General features: G+C 44.5%; 1 protein-coding gene across 5 annotated transcripts in view; it reads left to right on the top strand.

The window, feature by feature from the left end:
- Nucleotides 1-1,502: 1,502 nt before the first annotated feature.
- Nucleotides 1,503-21,950, top strand: part of RASGRP2 (RAS guanyl releasing protein 2) — a 70,724-nt gene continuing 50,276 nt past the window's right edge. The window contains exons 1-4 of one of the 5 annotated variants that reach the window (XR_004540433.1): nucleotides 1,503-1,702; nucleotides 8,558-8,739; nucleotides 9,284-9,386; nucleotides 21,625-21,687. Coding sequence is in view for 4 of the 5 variants with exons in the window: in XM_033956308.1 (XP_033812199.1) it covers nucleotides 8,667-8,739; nucleotides 9,284-9,386; nucleotides 21,625-21,687 (239 nt within the window). In the remaining variant the exon portion in view is untranslated. Of the gene's footprint in view, nucleotides 1,703-4,798; nucleotides 4,950-8,557; nucleotides 8,740-9,283; nucleotides 9,387-21,624; nucleotides 21,688-21,950 lie in introns of those variants that run through there. The other 4 variants (XM_033956308.1, XM_033956306.1, XM_033956310.1 and 1 more) reach the window with 4 other exon arrangements.

Here is a 21,950-nt window from a genome sequence, read left to right as displayed (position 1 = left end):
ACCAGCACCCTAACTGAGACTAGCCCTACCAGCACACGTTCTTGTTCAACAGAAACTTGTCTAACTTTGTCTTGAATCCTTGGAGGGTGTTTTCCCCTATAACAGCCTCTGGAAGGGCGTACCAGCTTTCTACCACTCTCTGGGTGAAGAAGAACTTTCTTACGTTTGTACGGAATCTATCCCCTTTCAACTTTAGAGAGTGCCCTCTTGTTCTCCCTACCTTGGAGAGGGTGAACAACCTGTCCTTATCTACTAAGTCTATCCCCTTCAGTACCTTGAATGTTTCGATCATGTCCCCTCTCAATCTCCTCTATTCGAGAGAGAAGAGGCCCAGTTTTGCTGTACGGCAGCTCCTCCAGCCCCTTAACCATCTTAGTTGCTCTTCTCTGGACCCTTTCAAGTAGTACCGCATCATCTTGGTGGGGACGCCAGCACCTCTTTGCACCCCCCCCTCGCCACGCTCACGCCCTCCCTTTCCTGCCCCCCTTACCTCTTTAAAATCTTTGCCAGCGCAGCTACTCTAGCCTGTTGCTTGTGCAGGCCTGGCTCCCTCTGAAATCACTTCCGGGTCGTGGGGCCAGGAGGTGATGTCAGAGGGAAAGCCAACACCAGTGCAAGCAGCAGGTCGGCGAAGCTGCTCACACGGGCAATGATTTAAAGAAGTACAGAGGTGAGAAGGGAGGACGTGAGTGTGGCGTGGTGCTCGGAAGGAGTGGGGGAGGGGCAGAGAGAAGGGGGGCAGTGGCTTAGTAAAGGGGGGGCAAGGGGGCAGTCCGCCCCAGACACCGTCTTCCTAAGGGTGCAGCACCCCTCCTCCACTCCTTGCCACACATGCGCCCCTTGCCTTCCCCCCCCCATGCATTTTTTAAAATTTCCCTGGCTCGAGGTTGCTGCCCGCGTCAGCACTGGCGCTCTCTCTCTAACATCCCTTCCAGGATCTGCACCTAGGCAGTGACATCAAATGGCGAGCCGACACCGAAGTGGGCATGCTGCTCACATCGAAGAAGTTAAAAAGGTATGGCAGGGGGCTGAGGGGTGCCGCTGACCCTTACTACACCACTGCGGTGGGGTTTGGGGGGGGGGGGGCTTTTGAGCAATGCTAGTATCCCGGAGGAAGCCTGAGATAGTGTAAGGTTCTTGTTCCAGAGCTTCAAGCCTCACACCTGCCAGTGCAAGATCCCGAAGTTGGCCCTCCCCCACTGCTAGCAGAAAGAGGAGATTTTCATCTGGGAACTGCAAGACTATAAAAATAAAGTACCTCGCTATTGTGTTTTCTCCAGGGGGTGGACTGAGGAAGGAGGTGGGGGGGGGGATCTCTGCAGTAAATGCTCATTTGCCTTTTTAGATCTTTTGTGCTGATCTGAGAGGGAGAAATGATGAGAGGTTGCATGCATGAGGTGGGAGGGCGAGAGAGCAAAGCGGATGAAGATCTATCTGCAGGGGAGAGAGGACGGAAAGCGGCTCTCGACAGACTCACAGGCAGGGGGGAGAGGGGATATACACAAGTGAAAGAGAGGGAGAGAAGATAGGAGGCGGACTGAGGCAGACAGGAAAACGTGGAGGGAGGGGCTGAAGTTCTTCCTGCTTTGGGAAGTGTGGGATGTCATCGGTGTCCTGTCCCTCATAGAAGGAGGCTCGACTTGGGACAAGAAGGATCATCCTTATGATTTCCTAGAGTAAGTCCTGCCTGGGAGGATGCGAGGTGAGCAAAAATGATCCACCCCCCCCCCCCCCATGTGTGTGTGTGGTTTTTTGTGTGGGGTTTTTTTTTTTTTTTTTTAAATTCCCGGATCTGCTTATTTTTGTGTATGAGAGTTCCATCACCCTGAAAGTAGGACAACATTAATCTGCAAAAGCAAGATAAAAAGTGAGAGAAGTGGCAAGAGGCAGCAAGCAGGCTGCAGTTCTTATCCAGCTGTGATACATTACTCAAGAATTCCGATGCTTGCTTTGCTTCTCATCTTATGTTTCCATTTTTAAATACGCCTTGCCTTTGACTTTGCAGTCTCTGTAACCTTTCTGTAGCCTCTGTCCCCTCCCCCCCCCTTTCCCAGTGCAAGTTTTACTGCCCCCCCCCTTAATCGTCATAGGTACAGCATACAGAGTACTAGTGCAAAATCCACTTGTTCATTAGTTATCCTAGGAAACCTGAAGGATGCACTCCTGCCCGCTCTGTTATACAGTGTTTTATTTTCTGACATGGTTTTTTTAGTTGAAAAGATCTCATTTCATCCAGTGGAGCTTTAAAGGTTAGGGATCAAAGGCATCAGAGAACCAGAACTAGGCTCTTAGAAATGGGACTTGAAAGGCTAGAGTGGGGGCAGGAACAAACCAAATGAAGGCGATGACTATCAAGAATGGTGCTGATGACCAAGGAAGGTGGTTTTTTTTTTTTTTTTTTTTTTTAAACTCTACCCAAAAATCCAGGTTCCAATCCCGTCTATGATGCCTGTTCTCATTGTCTGATCTTATGGGCAAAGGCTCAGAGCTGTGATAGCTTTGCTCAAAATTCAGTCCACACCAACTCTGTCCTAATAGGCAGGAACTGGTGTGCAAAGCTTACATTTTGGACACTTGTGTATAATGGCCCTGCTCTCTAGGCTTGCAATCAGATGAGATGGAGGGTTGGAGGGAGGGGCCTCAGCAGAAGGCAGAACTTCTGAAAGTAATAGCAGAACGGAAATACAGAGGCTCAGGTTATGTTTTGTTATTGACTTTTGTCAGAGGCATTTTAAGAAACATAAACCACAGAGTAAGGAAGAAAATAAGGCTTTGGGTGTGTTGTCAAATTCGGTCTTGGGAAATGTATAGTAATATACTGGGCTTTTTATTTTCTGTGCAGTTGGTGATTGTTGCTCAATTAGCTGTCCAGAATGTTGGTCATAGTGAGCCAGCAGGAAGAATTCACTGCTACTGTTATGTCTTGTCTGTATGCACAATGCCACAAGAGATGCTGATGTATCATGTTTCCCACTGTAAAGACTATAAGAGATGTGTCTAGGGTCAGAGAGCTCAAGATCCACTTAAGAGTTGGTGGCAGGAGTGGGATTAGAACCAGGTCTATGGTGTCAATGGTGTCTACTCTGCCCACAAAGCCCCACTAGTGAGAATTAATAATACCACTTCTGTGTTCTTGCCACAAAAAGCAGTGTCAGGGTGGTGGTGGTGATGGGACTGGAAGCTGAGTGCTATCCCCTACACTTCCAAGCATCAATGACCAGCAGAAACAGTAAGGCATGACCTGAGATGTGTGAAAGATGGCAAATGGAAGACAACAAATATGAAGGGGAAAAATAATGGAGAAAGGCAAGTGCAACACAGGGAGATGGAGGGGAAGAAAGAATGGGGGAAAAGAAGAAGGAAAGGAATGTGAGGGGAAAAGATCAAAGTGTCATCACTAACGACACATTGAAACCCTCTGCTCAGTGTGCAGTGACGGCTAAAAAGCAAATAGAATATTAGGAATGGAAAATAAAAATGAGAATGTTATAATGCCTTTGTATTGCTCCATGATAATGGAATTAGAAAAGGTACAGAGAAGGGCAACTAAGATAATAAAGGGGATGGGATGACTTCGCTAAAGGCTAAAGTTTGGAGAAGAAATGGCTCAGGGAAGATGATGGAGGTATATAAAATACTTAGTGGAGTGGAATGGGTAGTCGTGAATTGCTTGTTTACTTTTTCCAAAAATACTAGGTCTAGGGGGCATGCAATTAAATTACTAAATAGTAGATTTAAAAGAAACTGGAAAAATATTTCTTCACTCGTGTGTAATTTAAATTCTGGAATTGATTACCAGAGAATGTGGTGAAAGCAATTAACTTAGCGAGGTTTAAAAAAAGATTTGGATCATTTCCTAAATGAAAAGTCTTATGAGTCATTATTACTCTAAGATAGACTTGGGAAAATCCACTGCTTATTTCTAGGATAAGTACATAAAATCTGTTTTACTCTTGGGATCTTGCCAGGTACTTGTGATCTGGGTTGGCCATTGTTGGAAACAGGATACTGGGCTTCAGTCTGTCCCAGTATGGCAACTTATATATTCTTAAAGGGGACAACTTATATATTCTTAAATGGTTGAGAAATGAATAGACCATTTCTTCTCTTATTTTATTTATTTATTTAAAAGATTTCTCAACTGCCTATTCCTAGGCGGTTTTACAAAGAAAACTTACATAAAATTAAAAACATACAAAAAACAAACTTTATACAAACAAACATTTCAAATAGTTCAAAAAGAACACTTTTTTACAGCGTTCAATTGTATACCTATACAGAAACCATTATAATCTGGAATCATCATTCATCAAAATGCTTCCACAAAGAGTGTAGTCTTAAGCATTTTCTTAAACTTCTGAAGGTAGACAGAAGCCCCATCCACTATTTCCTTGGACACCCTAATGCAATTCTGCTATGCTTCTACCCAGAACCAGTGTTAGGGGTTGGCAAACAGGGCTTTGCCCTGGCGCCCATGTCATAGGGGGCCCCAAGCCTGCCTCTGGCTGAAGAAGTCATAGCCTGTAGGTAAGCATTGGAACTCCCTCCTCACTTGCTGCCTTGGGCCCTTGAAAGTTTATCATCAGCCCTGCTTTCTGCCTACCCCAACTAGAGACCTGTTTTTTTCCTGATGTTGACAGCAGAATCTGGGGGTAGGGGACAGAGAAGGGCTGGGCTGTCGTTAGCCATTTCCTGTGTGGTTTTCTCTCTGACTGCTTAGCATGGGGTGGGGTTATTATGAAAGTCAGTAGCTTGTGGCACCTCTTCCTCTCAACCTTGTGCATTTCACTGCTGACACGCTACATGCTTCCCTTTCACATACCACCTGCTGCTCTTCCCTTCACGTCGATTCAGAAGTTCCAACTGGTTTATCAGTGGGCTTTGCGGTTTAGTGCAGTGTTCAAAGCGCCCGCCTCCCTTTCCAGAGTACGGTAACGTGACAGATACAGGTGTGTCATTTTACAAGCTTGTATGATTTGTCAAAATGCATCCCAGGGTACGTTCGGCTCCTGTCTAACCTGTGTTTTGTTGCTGCTTCTGGCATGTTCATATCTTGCACTTGGTGTCTCTGCTGGAGTTTCCTCCAGTGTTTTCAGCTCTTGTGCTCTGAGCCAGACTAGAGACCTGCAGGGTTAATAACTCTTGAGCTGCACTTTTGTTCTGCTTTTCTTTGACTGTCTTTCCATAGCTGAGCTGCCATGGGGAGTGCCAGCGGGCATTCTCTGAGTGACAGGAGAGGGAGTGCATAAATAATTAAGATAATGAGAGAGAGAGAGAGCGAGAGAGACCAGGAAAAAGCACTCGGACTTTCCCTTCTATGGATATTTCCCATCTAAATCTGCCCTGAAGTAAACATGAACTCTGAGTAGCTGTATGTGCTGGATTTTAGTGTGTGTACCACTGTGTGTAGTAGGACTATCTGCATGATATTATTTATGTGTCCATATAGTGCGTTTCAGTAGTCAGTGAGGGCCAGATTCTGTAAAGGACAGTTAAAGTAGGCATCCAAAGTAATTATTTTCACTAGGCGAATAAATTCAATTGTGAGTTTTAACAAGCTCATAATTGAAAAATGGACACCTATCTTATTCTCTAAAACGTGGACGTCTAGGGCAGGATGCCTAACGGCGCCTAAGTGGGTGTGCTTATGAGTGGAACGAGAATCAGGCATTCTTGGGCGCGATTCACAACTGAACTTAGACGTCCGCAAAGTAGGCCAGTAAAACCTTGGCCTACTTTGTGGACGTCTTAAGTTTTTCTTAGGCGTCCTTAGCTGGGATTCTCTAAATGACATCTAAGTGTGATTGGCATATGAACGGCGCCATTTTTGTAGGTGGCTGCCGATTTAGGTGCCATTTACAGAATCCGGCTCTGAATGTAGTGTTTCTAAGATTATTGGTGGCAGCAGTGGGATCCCCACTGAGAAGCCAGTTGATAAAATACATTGGCATGCCTAGTGTTCTGCAGAGCCTGGAACATTTAAGAGGTGAGTTTAACATGTCCAGAGCAGAGGAAAGCTGAGTTACAGCCAGATGGAGCCAGCCCTTTATTCATGCCTAGAGGAAGACTCTGGGCTAACTGAAATAGTGTCCAGCACACTTAAGCATGGCAGTGTATGCCTAAATATCAGCCCGCTAAAGCTCCTCTGTGCTGCTATTCTATAACAGGCACCTCTATAGATTTGCCATCTTAGGGCCTGATATTCAGAAAATGCTGAGCTCATAAATTTGTGCTCCCTGACCGCCCCCCTCCCCACAGCAGGAGAGATGCCCACTCTCTCCTGCTGCACTATACTGTCTGCCGCGACCCGACCTGACCGCTCCTCCGCAGCGGGAGAGATGCCCACTCTCCCCCGCTTTGACGTGACCCCCCACTCCCTCATCTCCACTGCCCTCCTATGGGAGGGGCCTTAAACAACTTGGGCCAATCAGAGCTTCAAGCCCCTTTTGCATTAGGAAGGGTCCTTAAGCTCTGATTGGCCCAGACACCCCAAAAGAGAGGCCTTAGTCGTCCGGGCCAATCAGAGCCTTAGGACCCTTCCCGGTGCATCCGGGAAGGGGCTTGAGGCTCTGATTGGACCAGGTTGTATAAAGCCCCTCCCATGGGAGGGGCCTTAAACAATTTGGTCAAGTTAGAGCCTCAGGCCCCTCCCCGGTGCATCCCAAGAAGCACCGAGGAGGGGAAGGCCCATTTTAGATGATGCAACTGGGAGGAGGGTGTCCACGTCCCTCCGTATCTATTTCTGAGGTAAGGGGGAGGGGGGGTGGAGATGGGGGAGGGGGGTCACTTCAAAGTGGGGGAGAATGGATATCTCTCCCACTTTGGGGGTGGTGCGGTCGGGTCGTGGGGGGAGTTTAATGCAGCAGATGGGAGTGAGCATCTCTCCTGCTGCGGGGGAGGGGAGGGGGAGGTCACTGCTGGGATTTTAGGGCAGCAGGAGAGTGTGGGCATCTCTCCCGCTGTTGTGTTTTTGTTTTTTTGTTGATACCTTTTTTTCGCGCATGTGCACATTGCTATCGCCAGCAAATCTTTACTACTGTCTGCCGACCTCATGCGAATGTGTGATTTTTGGAGAATGTCTTTTTTTTTTTTTTAGATTCGCTATCAAAACGGCTGCGTTAGCAGACTGTCGCTTTTTAATGCGGGCTTTTAAAATCCTGCTCTAAGACTTCTGCCTGACAAATCTCCATAGTAAACAGTCTGCAAAATTTGAAAGAGGAACTTGGTTTAGTAAAGCAATGTTTGGAAATTTATGAAAATGTGTATAAAAACACTTTTGAAAATGTCAGAGCTTTACAGAAGCAGAAAGATTTAATTTGAGGGATCCCCTCGACCCTGCCTTTGTTGTCCTTCAAGGACAGGGCTGATGATTTACTCAGAGCGGCCAAAATAGGCTGATCTGGCCCTGGTTGTAACCATCTCAGAGCAAGCATTTCCCAGAAGAAAATAGAAACTATACGCCCATGTAAGCAATTTGTGAGGCAAAGCTGGGGCCAGAGAGCCAGTCTTGGGATGACAAAGACTCTCTCACGTTTGGTAAGTATCAGAACTGCTGCTCATATTATAACAACTCAATTCTAGTCACACTATTTCATTTCACAGCAATATTTTCTTTATCTTTAATGCAATATCGATGGGAGACTTTCAATATAACTACTTTCCTTAAAACAGATTTTATATTTCTCATGTCATTCTTTTTTCTGTTTTTGTTATTTGGATCTTCAGATGGCTGACAGGGTGTATGACTCCTGTTCTTCCAGCCTTTACCCTCATTGATCCATTTATCTTATTTTCTTATCATCTGCTAACATTTACTTTCTTTTTAACTGTTAATTAGTTTACTTATTGAAGCGACTTATCTTCACTCCTCCCACTCAGTCTTTCTTCAGAGTTGAGGTGAATTCCTTAAAGATTCACTGTTCCCAGCTTGAGACAGCCGCAGTGGAAATGAAATAGTGTGACTGGATTTGAGGTGTTTTGGGATTTCAGGATGGCCCTAATGCATATGCACGAGAAAGATCTGCATATAATGGAGGTGCCAGGCATGCAAATCTGCACCATGCATATTCATTAGGGCTCTCCTGAAAACCTGACTGGCCTGGGGGTCCTCCAGGACAGGGTTGGGAGCCACTGCAACAGTGGGATGGTAGAGGACTGTCTGGGTGTCCGGATGTCTTTCTAACCTGTGAGGAGTTTGTCCGGGTTTTCAGCTTGGGGCTGTGTCTGGGAGGGCCTCCGAGCATGGGCGGATGTGAGGTGATGACATCACGTGCATGCGTGTGACATCATTGCGTCACATCTGCATATGCTCAAAGTCCTTCCCAGACACAGCTGTGAGTTTAAGAGGAGGTTTGTGTGGGGGCGGGGCTGAGGTGGAATGGGGCGTTGCTGGGGGCGGGGCCCCGTGTCCAGGTTTTTACTTTGAGAAATCTGGTAACCCTAGTATTTTAACAAAACGTAAAGGTAGAATGAAAGTCCTGTGAAGGCTTGAAGAAGAGCAATACAGATCAAACCCGGACAGGCTGGTGATGTGGAGTTTTCTCCCTTGCCCTGGAAGGTTTTCCCTGTGACTAACGAGAAGTGCCATCTCTGTGCCCAGACTGAGCCGCCGTTTCCACAGAGCGACGCAGGTGAGAAGTGCCAGGAAGAGGCAAGGAGGAGGTGAAATGATGGGTCTATCAAAGTTGGAGAAAGGATGCACGGTGGATGAGCTTCTTGGGATGTGCCTGGAGGAGTTCGGTAAGGAGAGGCGAACGGGGCAACTCTGAGAGTGAGGGCAAAGGGTCATGTTGAATTAGGTCCAAGAAGGGGATGGGCGTGTCAAATGTGGGTCCGAGGACAAGGGCATGTGCTGGATGTGGGTGTGAAGCTGAGGAAGGTAGACTGAAAGTGGGTCTGAGCAGGCAGTGTGCTAACCAAATGTAAGTCTGAGTGATGGTCTGAGGTGGGGATAGGTAACTTGAATGTGGGTGTGAGGTGGTGGGGGGATGTGCTGAATGTGAGTGAAGTAGGGAGGGGTGTACCGTGGATCTGAGATAGGGAGGGGTACATTTAGTGTGGTCTTCAGGTTGGGGAAGGATTTGATAAACATGGTTCTGAGGTGAAGGCAGATGCATTTGAGATGAGGAATTGGGGTATAAAATAGGGACGGATAGGCTGAATATGACTTGATGTGGATTACGATGGCTAAGATGGGACAGGGCTTAGTTTGTAATACAGAGAGATGAGGGGGATGGGGACTGCTTGATTCTCTATTGTGCCTCGACTTCTTTATTGGTCCTAGATATGAAAGGGAAGGCGAAGGACCCTCAGCTGGTTCGGATGTTCCTGATGATGCACCCCTGGTACATACCGTCTTCCCAGCTGGCTGCCAAACTCCTCACCATATATCCTTTTGGGACATGGTCCTAGGGGAGGGAGAAGCAGATGGATGGGTGTCTTGAGGGAGTGCAGACAGCAGAAGCTGTATCTGCTTGTAGGTGAGTATTAGTTTGCTAGGAAAATCTTGCAAAAGAAATAGTTTGTGCTTGAACTCATTCTTTATGCGCAGGTAGCCATAAAAGGGCAAATTCTATAAGAAGCGCCCAAAAGTTAGGCGCCGACGTAGGCACTGTTCAGTGCGATTCAAGCAAAATTGGGCGCTGTTTAGTGAATCACGCTGAGCGGCCCCTATTTTGGAGTCGCCCAATATATAGGCCAGCTCTAGGCACAACTAAAAGTTAGGCACCTTTCTGAGCGCGTAAGAACACTTAAGAGCAGCGATTCTGCAATAAGGCGCCTAACACGTAGCCACGCCCACGCCTAACGTGCATAGCGCCTATTTTTTTGAAGGCCGCCTAAATTTTTAGAGGCACCTTGTTGCAGAATCGCTCTTTCTTGATAGGCGCTTAAGTTTCAATTAGTGCTGATTAGAAAGCTTAATTGAGCTTGTTAATCAATTTAGAGAGGCGCCTATCTAATTGGGCGTCTCCGAAATAGAAGCCTAACATTAGACGCCGATTACAGAATTTGGGCCACAGTGTTTGCTGGATGATTTAAATCAGTGGTCTCAAACTCAAACCCTTTGCAGGGCCACATTTTGGATTTGTAGGTACTTGGAGGGCCTCAGAAAAAATAGTTAATGTCTTATTAAAGAAATGACAATTTTGCATGACATAAAACTCTTTATAGTTTATAAATCTTTCCTTTTGGCTAAGTCTTCATAATAATATTGTCATTTATAGCTAAAGAGTCATATGATCAAGAACCTGCTTTATTTTACTTTTGTGATTATGATAAACATACCAAGGGCCTCAAAATAGTACCTGGTGGGCCGCATGTGGCCCCCGGGCTGCGTGTTTGAGACCATTGATTTAAATAGTGTGGCCCAGATTCTCTATACGACGCCGATTTCAGTTGCGGCCTAAAAAGCTTAAAAGCGTTCACCTCCGGGAAAGAGAGGCACCAGAAATGTAGGCCAGGGCTTTCCAGGCCTAGATTTCCGGCACCTTTCTTTGTTGTGAGCCACACTTACATAGGCGCATTTAGGCTGCCTAACGCCACTTCTGGTATCAGCCACGCCCACGGTGGTATTAGGCGTCCTAAAGCGCCTACGGAGGCACAATTCCAGCGCCTTGAAACTCGGTTAAAAATATTGTTTCAATGACATTTATTTATTTATTTTACTGAGTTTGGGCATCTTCTGGCACCTAAAAAACTTGCGCCGTTTAGAGAATTTGGGCCTGTGTCTAAAGTTTCAAGCTTATTTAGGTTTTGATATGCTGCTCATTATAGAATAATTTGGGGAAAAAAGAAGATAAATTATATAAAAAGCAGGAAAACATACATTATAATAATACTAGTCTTTAAGCCCGTTACATTAACGGGTGCTAGAATAGATGTGTGTCTTTCTTTCTTTCTCTCTCTCTCCTTGGCTGCTTTCTGTCTGTCTGTCTTTTTTTTTTTTTTTTGCTGTCTCTCTCCTTTGCCGCTGTCTGTCTGTCTTTTTTTCTGTGTGTCTCTGTCTCCTTATCCGCTGTCTGTTTTTGTGTTTTTCTTTCAATCTCTCTCCCTGGCCCCCTGTCCTTCAGTGTGTGTCTTTCACTCCCTCTTACCTGTCTTTCAGTGTGCGTGTCTCTATTTCTGTCAGTCTGTCAATGTCCTGTCTGGTTGGGGTTTTTTTTTTTCCTTTCAATCTCTCTCCCTGTCAATTATTGTGCCCCGTCCTACCTTTTTTTTTATCACGCGTTGTGTTGGGAAGGGTAACCGGCTGCTGGATTAGGTTAAACCGCCACTCGAAGTAAATCGTCATGCGCGCATGCGCCGAACGCACATGCGCCGCACGCTTTACAATTTCTCTACCGACCACGCGTGCTAAGGATATTATTATATGGGATACGTAAATACATAATAAAATTAGACATAAAAATATATTAGGATAAGTAAGCAATAGGAGCAGGGGATCTTGATAGGAAAGAAAGAAAGGGAATGTCACAAAAGGGAAGAAGGTGAGGGAATTATTTAAATTGATCTTGGATATATATATTTTATAGAGCTGTACCAAATAGCACATTGTCCAAATACGAATAATGGGCATTGAGCTTTAACATAACAAATATTAATAAAAGAAGCAACATGAAATCAGAGATCAAGTGATTATTTCAGTAGGATTTAGCACAATAGAGCCCCGAATTATTTGTATATTAAATTTAAGTCACTATTAGGTCGATACAAATAATGTATTCAGGGCTGGATCGAATCAAATACAAATATTCGGTACAGCCCTAGTTTCTTGTTAAGAAGGGTATTGTTTTGTTGTGAGAAAGTGCGAGAATTGTTTTCTATAGGGCAGTTTTGATTTTTCCACAAATATTAAAAACCCAAAAAAATAAAGAAGGAGGGGGTCAGTTTCGCATACCAATTGATTATAAAGACCTGCTCCTAGTTCTTTATATTCTTTCTTTGCACATGAAAACCTACTCATAGAATAAAGTTTAGTTAAATTTAAATTTAAATATACGGCCTGTTTTACAAAGCTGCGCGGCAACGGCCCTGAAGCCCTTTAAATCTCTATGGGCTTCGGGGCCATTAGAGCAGCGCAGCCGCTAGAGCAGCTTTGTAAAAGAGGCCGATAGTTTAAACAGGATGACTAATCAGTTCATGGGAACTTCCTTGTAATTTTGTAAGGAGTTCACCTGGGTATAGACCCAGTTAGTGAGCACAAGAGCGGCCTACAGGATTTTACCCACAAACATAGAATACAATAGTAAAGTGTCATGTGCAAATTCAGAATGAAAGATATCATCAGTGTTCAATAAAAATCGTTATGATGCAACAGTTCTTGTTAGTAGCACTTTCCTCTACTGTTTAAAATATAAAGGAAAACTTAGGACTCCTTTTACTAAACTGCGTTAGCGTTTTTAGCGCAAGCAGCATTTTAGCGCACGCTAAACTGGCGCTACGCGGCTAGAACTAACTCCAGCTCAATGCTGGCGTTAAAGTCTAGTGTGCGCCATTCCGCACGTTGAAGCCCTAACATGGCTTAGTAAAAGGAGGCCTTAGCTTTCATATATCCGCATGGAGTCCAAACCCTTTCTTTACGGGGTGCCTCCCACACGCCTGACATCCGCACAGTCACTTCCAAATTGTAAACCATCATAATCTCACTCAAAACATGTCTCCAACGTGCTCCCTCATGATTTAGATCAGGGGTAGGGAACTCCGGTCCTCGAGAGCCGTATTCCAGTCGGGTTTTCAGGATTTTCCCAATGAATATGCATGAGATCTATTTGCATGCACTGCTTTCAATGCATTTTCATTGGGGAAATCCTGAAAACCCGACTGGAATACGGCTCTCGAGGACCGGAGTTTCCTACCCCTGATTTAGATGAACTAAAAACGTCCCAAATATGAGTTTCTTGAGTCAATTAGAGATTTACGCTAACCCATCCTTCACAAGAGATTAATTGTAGCCCTATTGCAAGTCTTTAGCAAAGTAACATAAAATAAAATTAAGGCATTTAAGGGACTTTAAATTGAATTCAGAATACCCACTCTTTAAATAACTTTAACAACTCAACAACATTAACATGCAGAAAGCAGTCCGATGGCAGGATGGGGACAATCCAGTCTTTTGCACATGACAATGATATTGTGAAATAGTGTTATTATTTGTGGTGTTTTGTTTAACTTATTGGTGTTTACTGTACACCACCTCGACATTTGTGTTTGACAGTACAGTATATAAGTATTTTAAATAAAATAAAAATCTGCTGTTAGTGAGAGGTTGTTTATATGTAGAGAATGACACGGGGAAAAAAATTTATGTCTGTCCCTGCCCCATCCCCGCAAGCTCAGTCCCCGTCCCTGCCCTGCAAACTGTCATATCCCATCCACACAAGCCTCGAATAGTTATGATTTTATACTGAACTTATTTTATTAAAGTATAAAAAGAGACAATATTCTGTACAATTGTCATTTTATAAACACAAATAATACAGAGCAAGGATCAACAAAACCCCTGTCTCCCCTCCCTTTCACAAAAATCTCCACTCCACTATTGTGAAAACTTAAAACCAAATTACTACAGAATGCTACATAGAAAAATCAAGCTAACAGAATACTTCAGTCACACATGGCAGGAATAGTGTTAGGGGAGTGCAACTAGGGCAACTGCCCCCTGGTCAGATAGAGAGCCCTAAGCCTGATGGAAGCTAAAGAAGCACAGCCTGGGCTTTGCGGTCCCCAGTTATGTCTAATACCAGCTCTAGCAGGATACATATTTCAAATCTGAAATATTCTAATTACAAAATATAAAATAAATTAATTTTTTTCTACCTTTTGTTGTCTGGTAATTTTATTCTTCAAATCATATTGGTCTCAGGCTTTGGTTTTGGGTTCCTTCTGAATTCATCGTGGCATGGCTGGCTCCTGAAGGTAAAATAGGCCCAAGAGGAGCTGGGGAGGAGATGCCGAGTTTGACATGGGCAAAATTTTTTTTACCACAGGAGCAAGACTTTTCACCGCTCCCATGTGGCGGTGAAAGGTCTTGTCCCCATTCCTATGGTAAACCAGTTGCAAATTTCTCCATTCCTGCGGATTTGCTGCAGTGACCACAGTTTACCGCGGTAAATGGTCCCCGTGTCACTCTCTATTTGTATGTACATAGTACAAGGAGCTCTTTGCTTTCAGAGAATGAGTCTGATTGGGAGGCTAGAGTGGCAGAGCTAGAAGAACAGAGGCAGAGAGAGAGAGGTGCAGAGGAGAATTTTAGGGAAAAAGTAGAGTTACCTCATGTTTAGTCTGTCAGCCCCTATGATTTTTTTTGGGAAAAGCAAGGTTACCTGGAAGGAGAGTATCTCTTTTTGGTAGGAAGTGATTCTAGAGCTTGGCCATCAAATATATCTCTAGGAATGTGTGCCCAAGAGGGAACAGTTAGAACTGTTGTTATAATTAGAAACATAGAAACATGACAGCAGATAAAGGCCGAATGGCCCATCCAGAATGTCCCTCCACAGCATCCGCTATCTCCTCCTCTCCCTAAGAGATTCCACATGCCTATCCCATGCTATCTTGAATTCAGTTACAGTCTTTATCTCCACCAGGAGACTATTCCACGCATCTACCACCCTTTCTGTAAAGAAGTATTTTCTTACATTACTCCTAAGCTTACACCTCTTAACTAGAGGTCTGCACAGGAACGGGGATCGCTGGAATTCTGCGGGTCCCGCAGGAGTCCCGCAGGAATCCCCCCTAATCCACGGGACTCCCACGGGGACCCCCCCTCTAGCCAACGGGACTCCCACGGGGATGGAAGGCTTTGGAAGCAGGGTTCGTCCATATAATATAATGGGCACGTCAGCCTTAGTAAAAGAGGAGGTTTATAAGTTAATTACCTGAACAGAAAACAAAAAAAGGGTTCCACCAAAGAGATTCCACAAGGAAAACAGCAGCGCAAACACAAAAGAAACTGTGGAATTGATGATCCTGTCAGAAGTAATTGCTGCTTTTTATGGGGACGGGCGGGGATGGAGGTAATTCCTTGCGGGGATGGGTGGGGACGGAGAGGATCCTGGCGGGGACGGGTGGGGACGGAGAGGATCCTGATGGGGATGGGTGGGATGGGTGGGATTTCTGTCCCCACGCAACTCTCTACTCTTAATTTCATTCTCTGCCCTCTCCTTCCGGAATTTTCCTTCATTTGAAAAAGACTCATCTGCTATACATTAACGCCATGGGGATTTTTAAACATCTCTATCTTATCCCCTCGCTCCCATCTTGCTTCCAGAGTATACATAATAAGTTCTCTAAGTCTGTCCCCATATGATTAATTGGCAATTTGATTAAGAAAGTGGCTAGCTCTGTTTATTGTGGGCGTAAAGACCTCTTGGTAACTTGTCTGTTTGATGCAAAGGTGCCATAGTGGCATAGTAAGGGGGAGGGGGGCAACTCGCTCCAAGCGCTGTCTTGGTAGGGGCGCTGGTACCTGTCCTCCCTTCTCTCCGCCCCCACTGCTCTTTCCCTGCCCCATGCCTCCCTCCCTCCCATATCGCTAACTCTTTGCTGGCACGAGTAGAACCTCCAACCTGCTGCTTGCGCTGTTCTTGGCTCTCCTTCTGCAGTCACTTCCTGGACCAGGAAGTGATGTCGGAAGGAGAGCCGAGGCTCGTGCGGGCAGCAGGTTGGTGATGCTGCTTGCGCCAGCGAAGTTAGGGGCATGTGGGGGGGAGGGGGGAGAAGGGGTGCACATGTGTGGCGGTGGATGGGGAAGGAGCAGGGGCAGAGAAGAGGGCAGGGGGTGCCACCACCTCAGGCACCACCCACCTTCGCTACGCCATTGACCTTATCCATCACTTATATAGGTAAGTTTATAGAAAGTGCTGAGGAAGGAGTCAGCTGTTGTGGTAGGTGTGGATATTGGTGACAAGAAAAAGGTGTAGGAGGAAGATTTGAAAAACCAAATTTAGGATTTTAAAGGGAAATTGAAATCTAGAATAGAGAATGGCATGGAGATGAAATTTTCCCCGTGGGAACTCATTGTCCCATCCTGTCCCTGCGAGTTCTTTTCCTGTCCTTGCCCCATTCCTGCAAGTTCCATCTGACAATCGGCATTTTGAGATAAGTGAATTCTTTTGAATTTTTCTAAGTTATAGAAGCTAAAAGGTAAACATAAGTAAATAAAAGAATGAAATAGTTATGGTTAACTTGAAGCCGATAAGGAAGCTTGCAGCTATACGAGAAAGTTTATCGGGTGAATTTGTCCCATAAGAGAGCCGCTTCTGAGTGCTTCTCAGTATTGTAATATGGTAATGAATGAACTACAAGAGAGCAAGCCAGATGCATATGTTTTATGGAATAAGATATGTATAAGCTGAATTAGGTTTGGCATTATTGATAAGGATGCTATAGACACAATAGGCATCTTGAGACCTTGTGGAAGAAGATAATTAATGACAGATTGGGATACCATGGTACAAATTATTCTTTCCTTTTACAAAACTGTAGCGAGGTTTTTAGTGCTGGCCGCAGCAGTAAAAGCTCCAACACTCACAGAATCCTATGAGTGTCAACGCTGTTACCGCTGCAGCCAGCTCTCAAAACGCTAGCGCGGTTTTGTAGAAAAAAGGGGAGGGGGTTATATCAGAATGACAGAACAGTTGAAATGATCTAATAGGCTGCACTATCGTGTTAAGGATGAAACAGTGTCAAGCAGGATAACAGCCTTCAAGAAATAAAGGCCCATATTCTATAAACGGTGTCTTAACTTGGGCGCCTAAGTTAAGAGGGAAACGCTGTTTAAATCTAATCTAATCTAATCTAAACCTTAAGTTTATATACCGCATCATCTCCATGAGAATGGAGCTCGACACGGTTTACAAGAACTTAAAATAGTGGGTAGAGAAGAAGAAAAAGGATTACATGAATTTATGTGTAGAAGGGGGGAGAGAAAGGGGGGAAGGATAGAGCTACAATTTGCTGAAAAGCCAGGTTTTCAGTTGTTTGCGGAATAACTGAAGGGAGTTCAGGTTCCGCAGAGGGGTGGTGAGGTCGTTCTAAAGACCTGTGATTTTGAAGAGAAGGGATTTTCCCAGTTTGCCTGAATAATGGATGCCGCGTGGAGAGGGGAAGGCTAGTTTAAGCCTTTGGGCAGTTCTGGAGGAGTCGGGACTGGAGGAGTTGAAAGACAGTGGGATAAGAGGAGGCAGGATTCCGTGAATGATCTTGAAAGCCAGGCAGGAACATTTGAAATGGATTCTGGAGATTATTGGGAGCCAATGAAGTTTGGCAAGGAGTGGGGAGGCATGGTCAGACTTGCGTTTTGAGAAGATCAGTTTGGCTGCAGTATTCTGGATTAGCTGGAGTCTTAGAATACATTTTTTTTGATAGATTTAAGTAGATGTCAAGGCACCTAAAACAATGGCACCATAATGGCGCCTCTGGAAGTGCCTACTGGTGCCTAACATCGCTGTAGGCGTGGCTAACACCAGAAGCGGTGCCAGTAGACGCCTCCAGAGGCGCGATTCATTTTAAAGGTAGACGCCGGAAATGTAAGCCTTGAAAAACCTGGCTTACATTTCCGGTGCCTTGCTTTGCCAGAGGTGTGATCTCTAAACAATGCCGTCATGTAACGGTCACGCGATCGACAACGGCGCCATTTAGAAAATCCGGGCCAACATGCATTGTGGAATCTTTATGGATAAAATTTCCATGTATGAAGAAGACGAGTCCAGTACTCCCCCGATATTCGCAGGCGAATCTCGAAAAACCGCGAATACGGTTTTTCATTGGGGAGCCTGAAGAGGGCAGCAGGAAAGCAGCCGGAGCACTGCGAGTGCAGGAAATCACTCGTTCCGACCACCTCTTCCTGCACTAAGTCGGGCCTTATCCAATCAGGCTGAAACTTGTCACACTATTTATTTAATTTTCTATACTGTTCTCCCAAGTAGAGAATGACACGGGGACAAAATTTTCCCCATCCCTGTGGGAACTCATTTTCCCATCCTGTCCCTATAGGTTCTTTTCCTGTCCCTGCCCCATTCCTGCAAGCTCTGTCCTCATCTGCACAGATCTCAAACATTTTAAAATCAATAGTGTTTGAGGCTTGTGCTTTTAAGGCAGAGCTGGCAGGAATGGAGCAGGGATAAGGACAGTGACAAAACTCACGGGGAAATTGAGTTCCTGCGTGGATGTGGAAAAATTTGTCCCCGTGTCATTCTCTAGTTTTAATTGCCTTCCTGAAATTCAGTAGACCTTCTAATGAACTTATGTGGGTAGGTAGTTTGTTCCAGAGGCGCAATAAGTAGTGTGAGTGAGATCTTTTTTGAACGTTCTCAAGGTGGAGGATGCATCCTGAGGACGCGCATAATCACTTTTCAGAAGATATTTCACAGTTCCTAATGACATATTCCCCAGGAAATTAAAATGCCATAGAATAAAGAATAGTGCAAGCCAATAAAGAATAGTGCAAGCCAAACAACTGCATATGCTGTCACTTAATCACATGACTAAATCCAACCAACAGCATTATGTTTAAATGATTTTTATTATTCCAGCAGTAAGAAGCAAATACAAACAGTAGTACCATTCAGGAAATAACATTTTCAACAATATAATCAGTTCCCCTCCCATCCCCCCTCCCCTCCCCTCCCCAAGAATCCATGGCCAGTCCAACAGCTGAGAGTGGGAATAAAATCTTGAAGATTCAAAAGTCTACTGCGAGCACGCGGTGTGAGGTCCTGCCCGAAGTGCTCCCACACCTGACAAAAGTTGCGACCCGGGCCAAGAGTCAAGTCTCCCACCATGCGTCTCTCCAGTGTTGCGTGCACTATCATTAGGGAGCTCCATTGTGCATATGACGGGGGATCACGGGAGAGCCAGTTGGTGAGGATGGCTTTTTTTCCCATCAAAAGGGCTCTGGAGATAAATGCTGACATTCCTCAGGGTTTGGGCGAGGCTATATTATAAAATCCAAATAAGGCCCTTGGTTGCGGAAGCCATCGCCTTCCCCAAAGCGATGTATATAGGCCAAGATGTCTCCAAAACTGTTGGATTGCGGGGCAGGCCCAAAACATGTGACTCAAATATGCGTGAGCCTGATTGCATTTCGGGCAAGAATGCGACGCAGTAATCCCCATCCGAGCTGCACGTTTCGGTGGAATGTAAAGTCTAAGAACAATTTTCAATTGCATTTCCCAGTGAGTAATATTGGGTGACACCTTCTGCAACCAACAGCATTAAACTTATTTTCAAAACTATTTTTTTATTTTAAAAAAGTCTTCAGTGCATGCCAAGCCACCAGCCTAATTTCTACAGCTTGTTCAATGTATTGGCTTGTTTTTCTTCATCAGACCTTTTTTTTGTATTTAAAGTGCTCTGTGTAATTCATATACATATGGAACCATTTGCTAAAATTTATAAATACTTCAACAAGTGGGAGGGGGGGAGGGCTTGGGGGTTGGGTTGGTGGGGTGGGTTTGCTAGATTTTGTGTGAAACCTAGAGCTGCTTTGTTGTTCTTTGTACTTGTTTCTGATTGTTGTTTTTCTTGGTGCTCAATAAAATATATTTGACGATAAATACTTCAACACTTCATATATCTTCTTAGTTTAAATAAAAAAACATTAATTTGCAGTTAGCTTCGGCAGTAGGTTTATCCTGCTTTCAGCATCAATCTTTTAAATGTTGGATGGGACTTGTCAGCTCGATATATTTCGCCCAAAGAGGCTTTTTCAAGAATGAGTCCCCCCTTTTATTCTGCTCCGCAGCATCCCAACAGAATATCTTTTGACTAAAGATATTCTGTCGGGATATTTGGTTGGTGGTTTGACATGCACTGAAGACTTTTTTAAATATAAAAAATAGTTTTGAAAATACACTGGGGGTGGAAATGGGCCTGGAGTTTGTCAGCAGAATTTCCCAGACCATCTCTTCCTCTCAACACATTGACACTCTGCCACCACCACTAGGAACACCTCACTGGATAGGCCAGCAATGCTTATAAACTTTATAAAACACATTATTATATTTTCTTATACAGCACATATTTTAACTGAACTCTCTGACATCCTCAGCTTTGCCATTCACAAAAACAGAAGGAAGAAAAGTTCCCATTTCCTGCTGTCTCATGTCCCTGGCCTATACAATATTTTTCTTCTGCAGACCCTTCAAAAGTCTGACCAAATCCTCGTTTGACTTGCATTATAAAGTACTGAGGATGTTATCTCTCCCCATTCCCAGGTCCTAAAGTCTAAGACGGTAGCACAAACTAGTGCTGCCCGATTCAGCCTATGGAATTGGTTTTTCGATTCGATTTTCCTGCCCAATTGAGTGTTTTTTTCAAACATCCTGGTGGGTTTATTTTATAGCTTTTTCACCCCCTTTGGCTTCTTCTAACCACACTGGCGCTGTGGTATAAACAAAATAAAGAAACAAAAAGGACTTTTCTTCTCTGTTAAATCCTAGCTCACGTTTGCGGTCTAACACCAGCTCTGGCAGGATACACTTTTCAAATCTGACATATTGTCATCACAAAACAGAAAATAAAATTAGTTTTTCTACCTTTTGTTGTCTGGTCAATATTCAAATCTTGTTGGTCCCAGGCTCTGGTTGTCTTGCTTGCCAGGGTTGTTTTGCTTGCTGTTGGTTGGATTTAGTCATAGAATAAAAAATGTCTTGCGTATGTATGACTGAATGGTCTGTTCTCTCATTGGAAAAGAGGTAAAAAGTGGAATGCCTCAGGGGTCTGTAATAGACCCGATTGTGTTTTAACAGATTCATAAATGATTTGGAAAAGGGAACAATGAGTGAACTGATCAAATTTGCAGATGACCTAAAAATATTCAGGGTGGCAAGATACCAGCAGGAACTGGGGGACTGGTCTTCTAAGTGGCAGATGAAATCTACCCTCCCACCCCCTTTTTTACAAAAGCGCAGAAGAAGTTTTTAGCACCAGCCGGCACGCTGAATGCTTTGCGCTGCTCCGATGCTCATAGGAACTCTACGTCCATCAGAGCAGCTCAGAGCATTCAACGCACTGACAAGCGCTAAAAACCTTTTCTGCGCTCTTGTAAAAGGGGGGTGGGGTTAGGGTGGACAAGTGTAAAGTGATACAGATAGGGAGAATAGGCCAAAATGAAAGATTAAAATAAAACAGTAGATCAGAATAGAGGTCTAAAATAAAATCATTAAGTACATAGAAACATAGAAAAAAGCAGCAGAAAAGGGCTATAGCCCACCAAGTCTGCCCATTCCAAGTATCCCCTCCCCTGAATTTACTCCCTTAAAGATCTCACGTGAGTATCCCATTTTCTCTTAAAATCCGTCACGCTGCTGGCCTTTATCACCTGGAGTGGGAGTCTGTTCCAATGATCCACTACTCTTTCGGTGAAGAAGTACTTCCTGGAGTCGCCATGAAACTTCCCCCCCATAGATTTATGCCTAGTGTTTGTATAGGTACTTTTGCTTTGACAACTTGCACAGGTTCCCTTGGAAATTCAAAACTATGCATGTATGTGATGGTCAGTTTTCAAAAGCCCCATTTCTGTGCATGAAAATGCCTTTCTAATTGGTCTTTGTAGGGTACCTGGAAGTGGGGGGAGGGAATTGTTAGAGGTGCTGTCCCGTTGTCTCCTTAACTTCTCTCTGGCACTTCGCAAGAATCTACGGGTACAGATGCGAAAAGTCTGAGGATGAAGACGTGCCATCTGGTCAGGTAAGAGTCCTGCTCTGTTTTACAGCAGGGACGTTACAGGAATTTTATGGATGTTTAGGAGCCATTGGCTAAATTTCGTAAGGAATGATAGCTGATTTTATTTCATTGACCTGTAAACATACACATCCAGGGTGGGTGGGGGGTAGGGAGAAGGGAATTGCATTGGAATTTGATTCAGGGAATTTATGGATAGTTTCTTGAAGGTTTTATTTTATTTGAATATTAGGTAGGCGGGTGGGGGAAAATATAATTGTACATTAATG

The sequence above is a fragment of the Geotrypetes seraphini genome, chromosome 8 (assembly GCF_902459505.1).
Source record: "Geotrypetes seraphini chromosome 8, aGeoSer1.1, whole genome shotgun sequence".
Lineage (NCBI taxonomy): Eukaryota > Metazoa > Chordata > Amphibia > Gymnophiona > Dermophiidae > Geotrypetes > Geotrypetes seraphini.
This window is presented reverse-complemented; position numbering and strand designations above follow the sequence as displayed.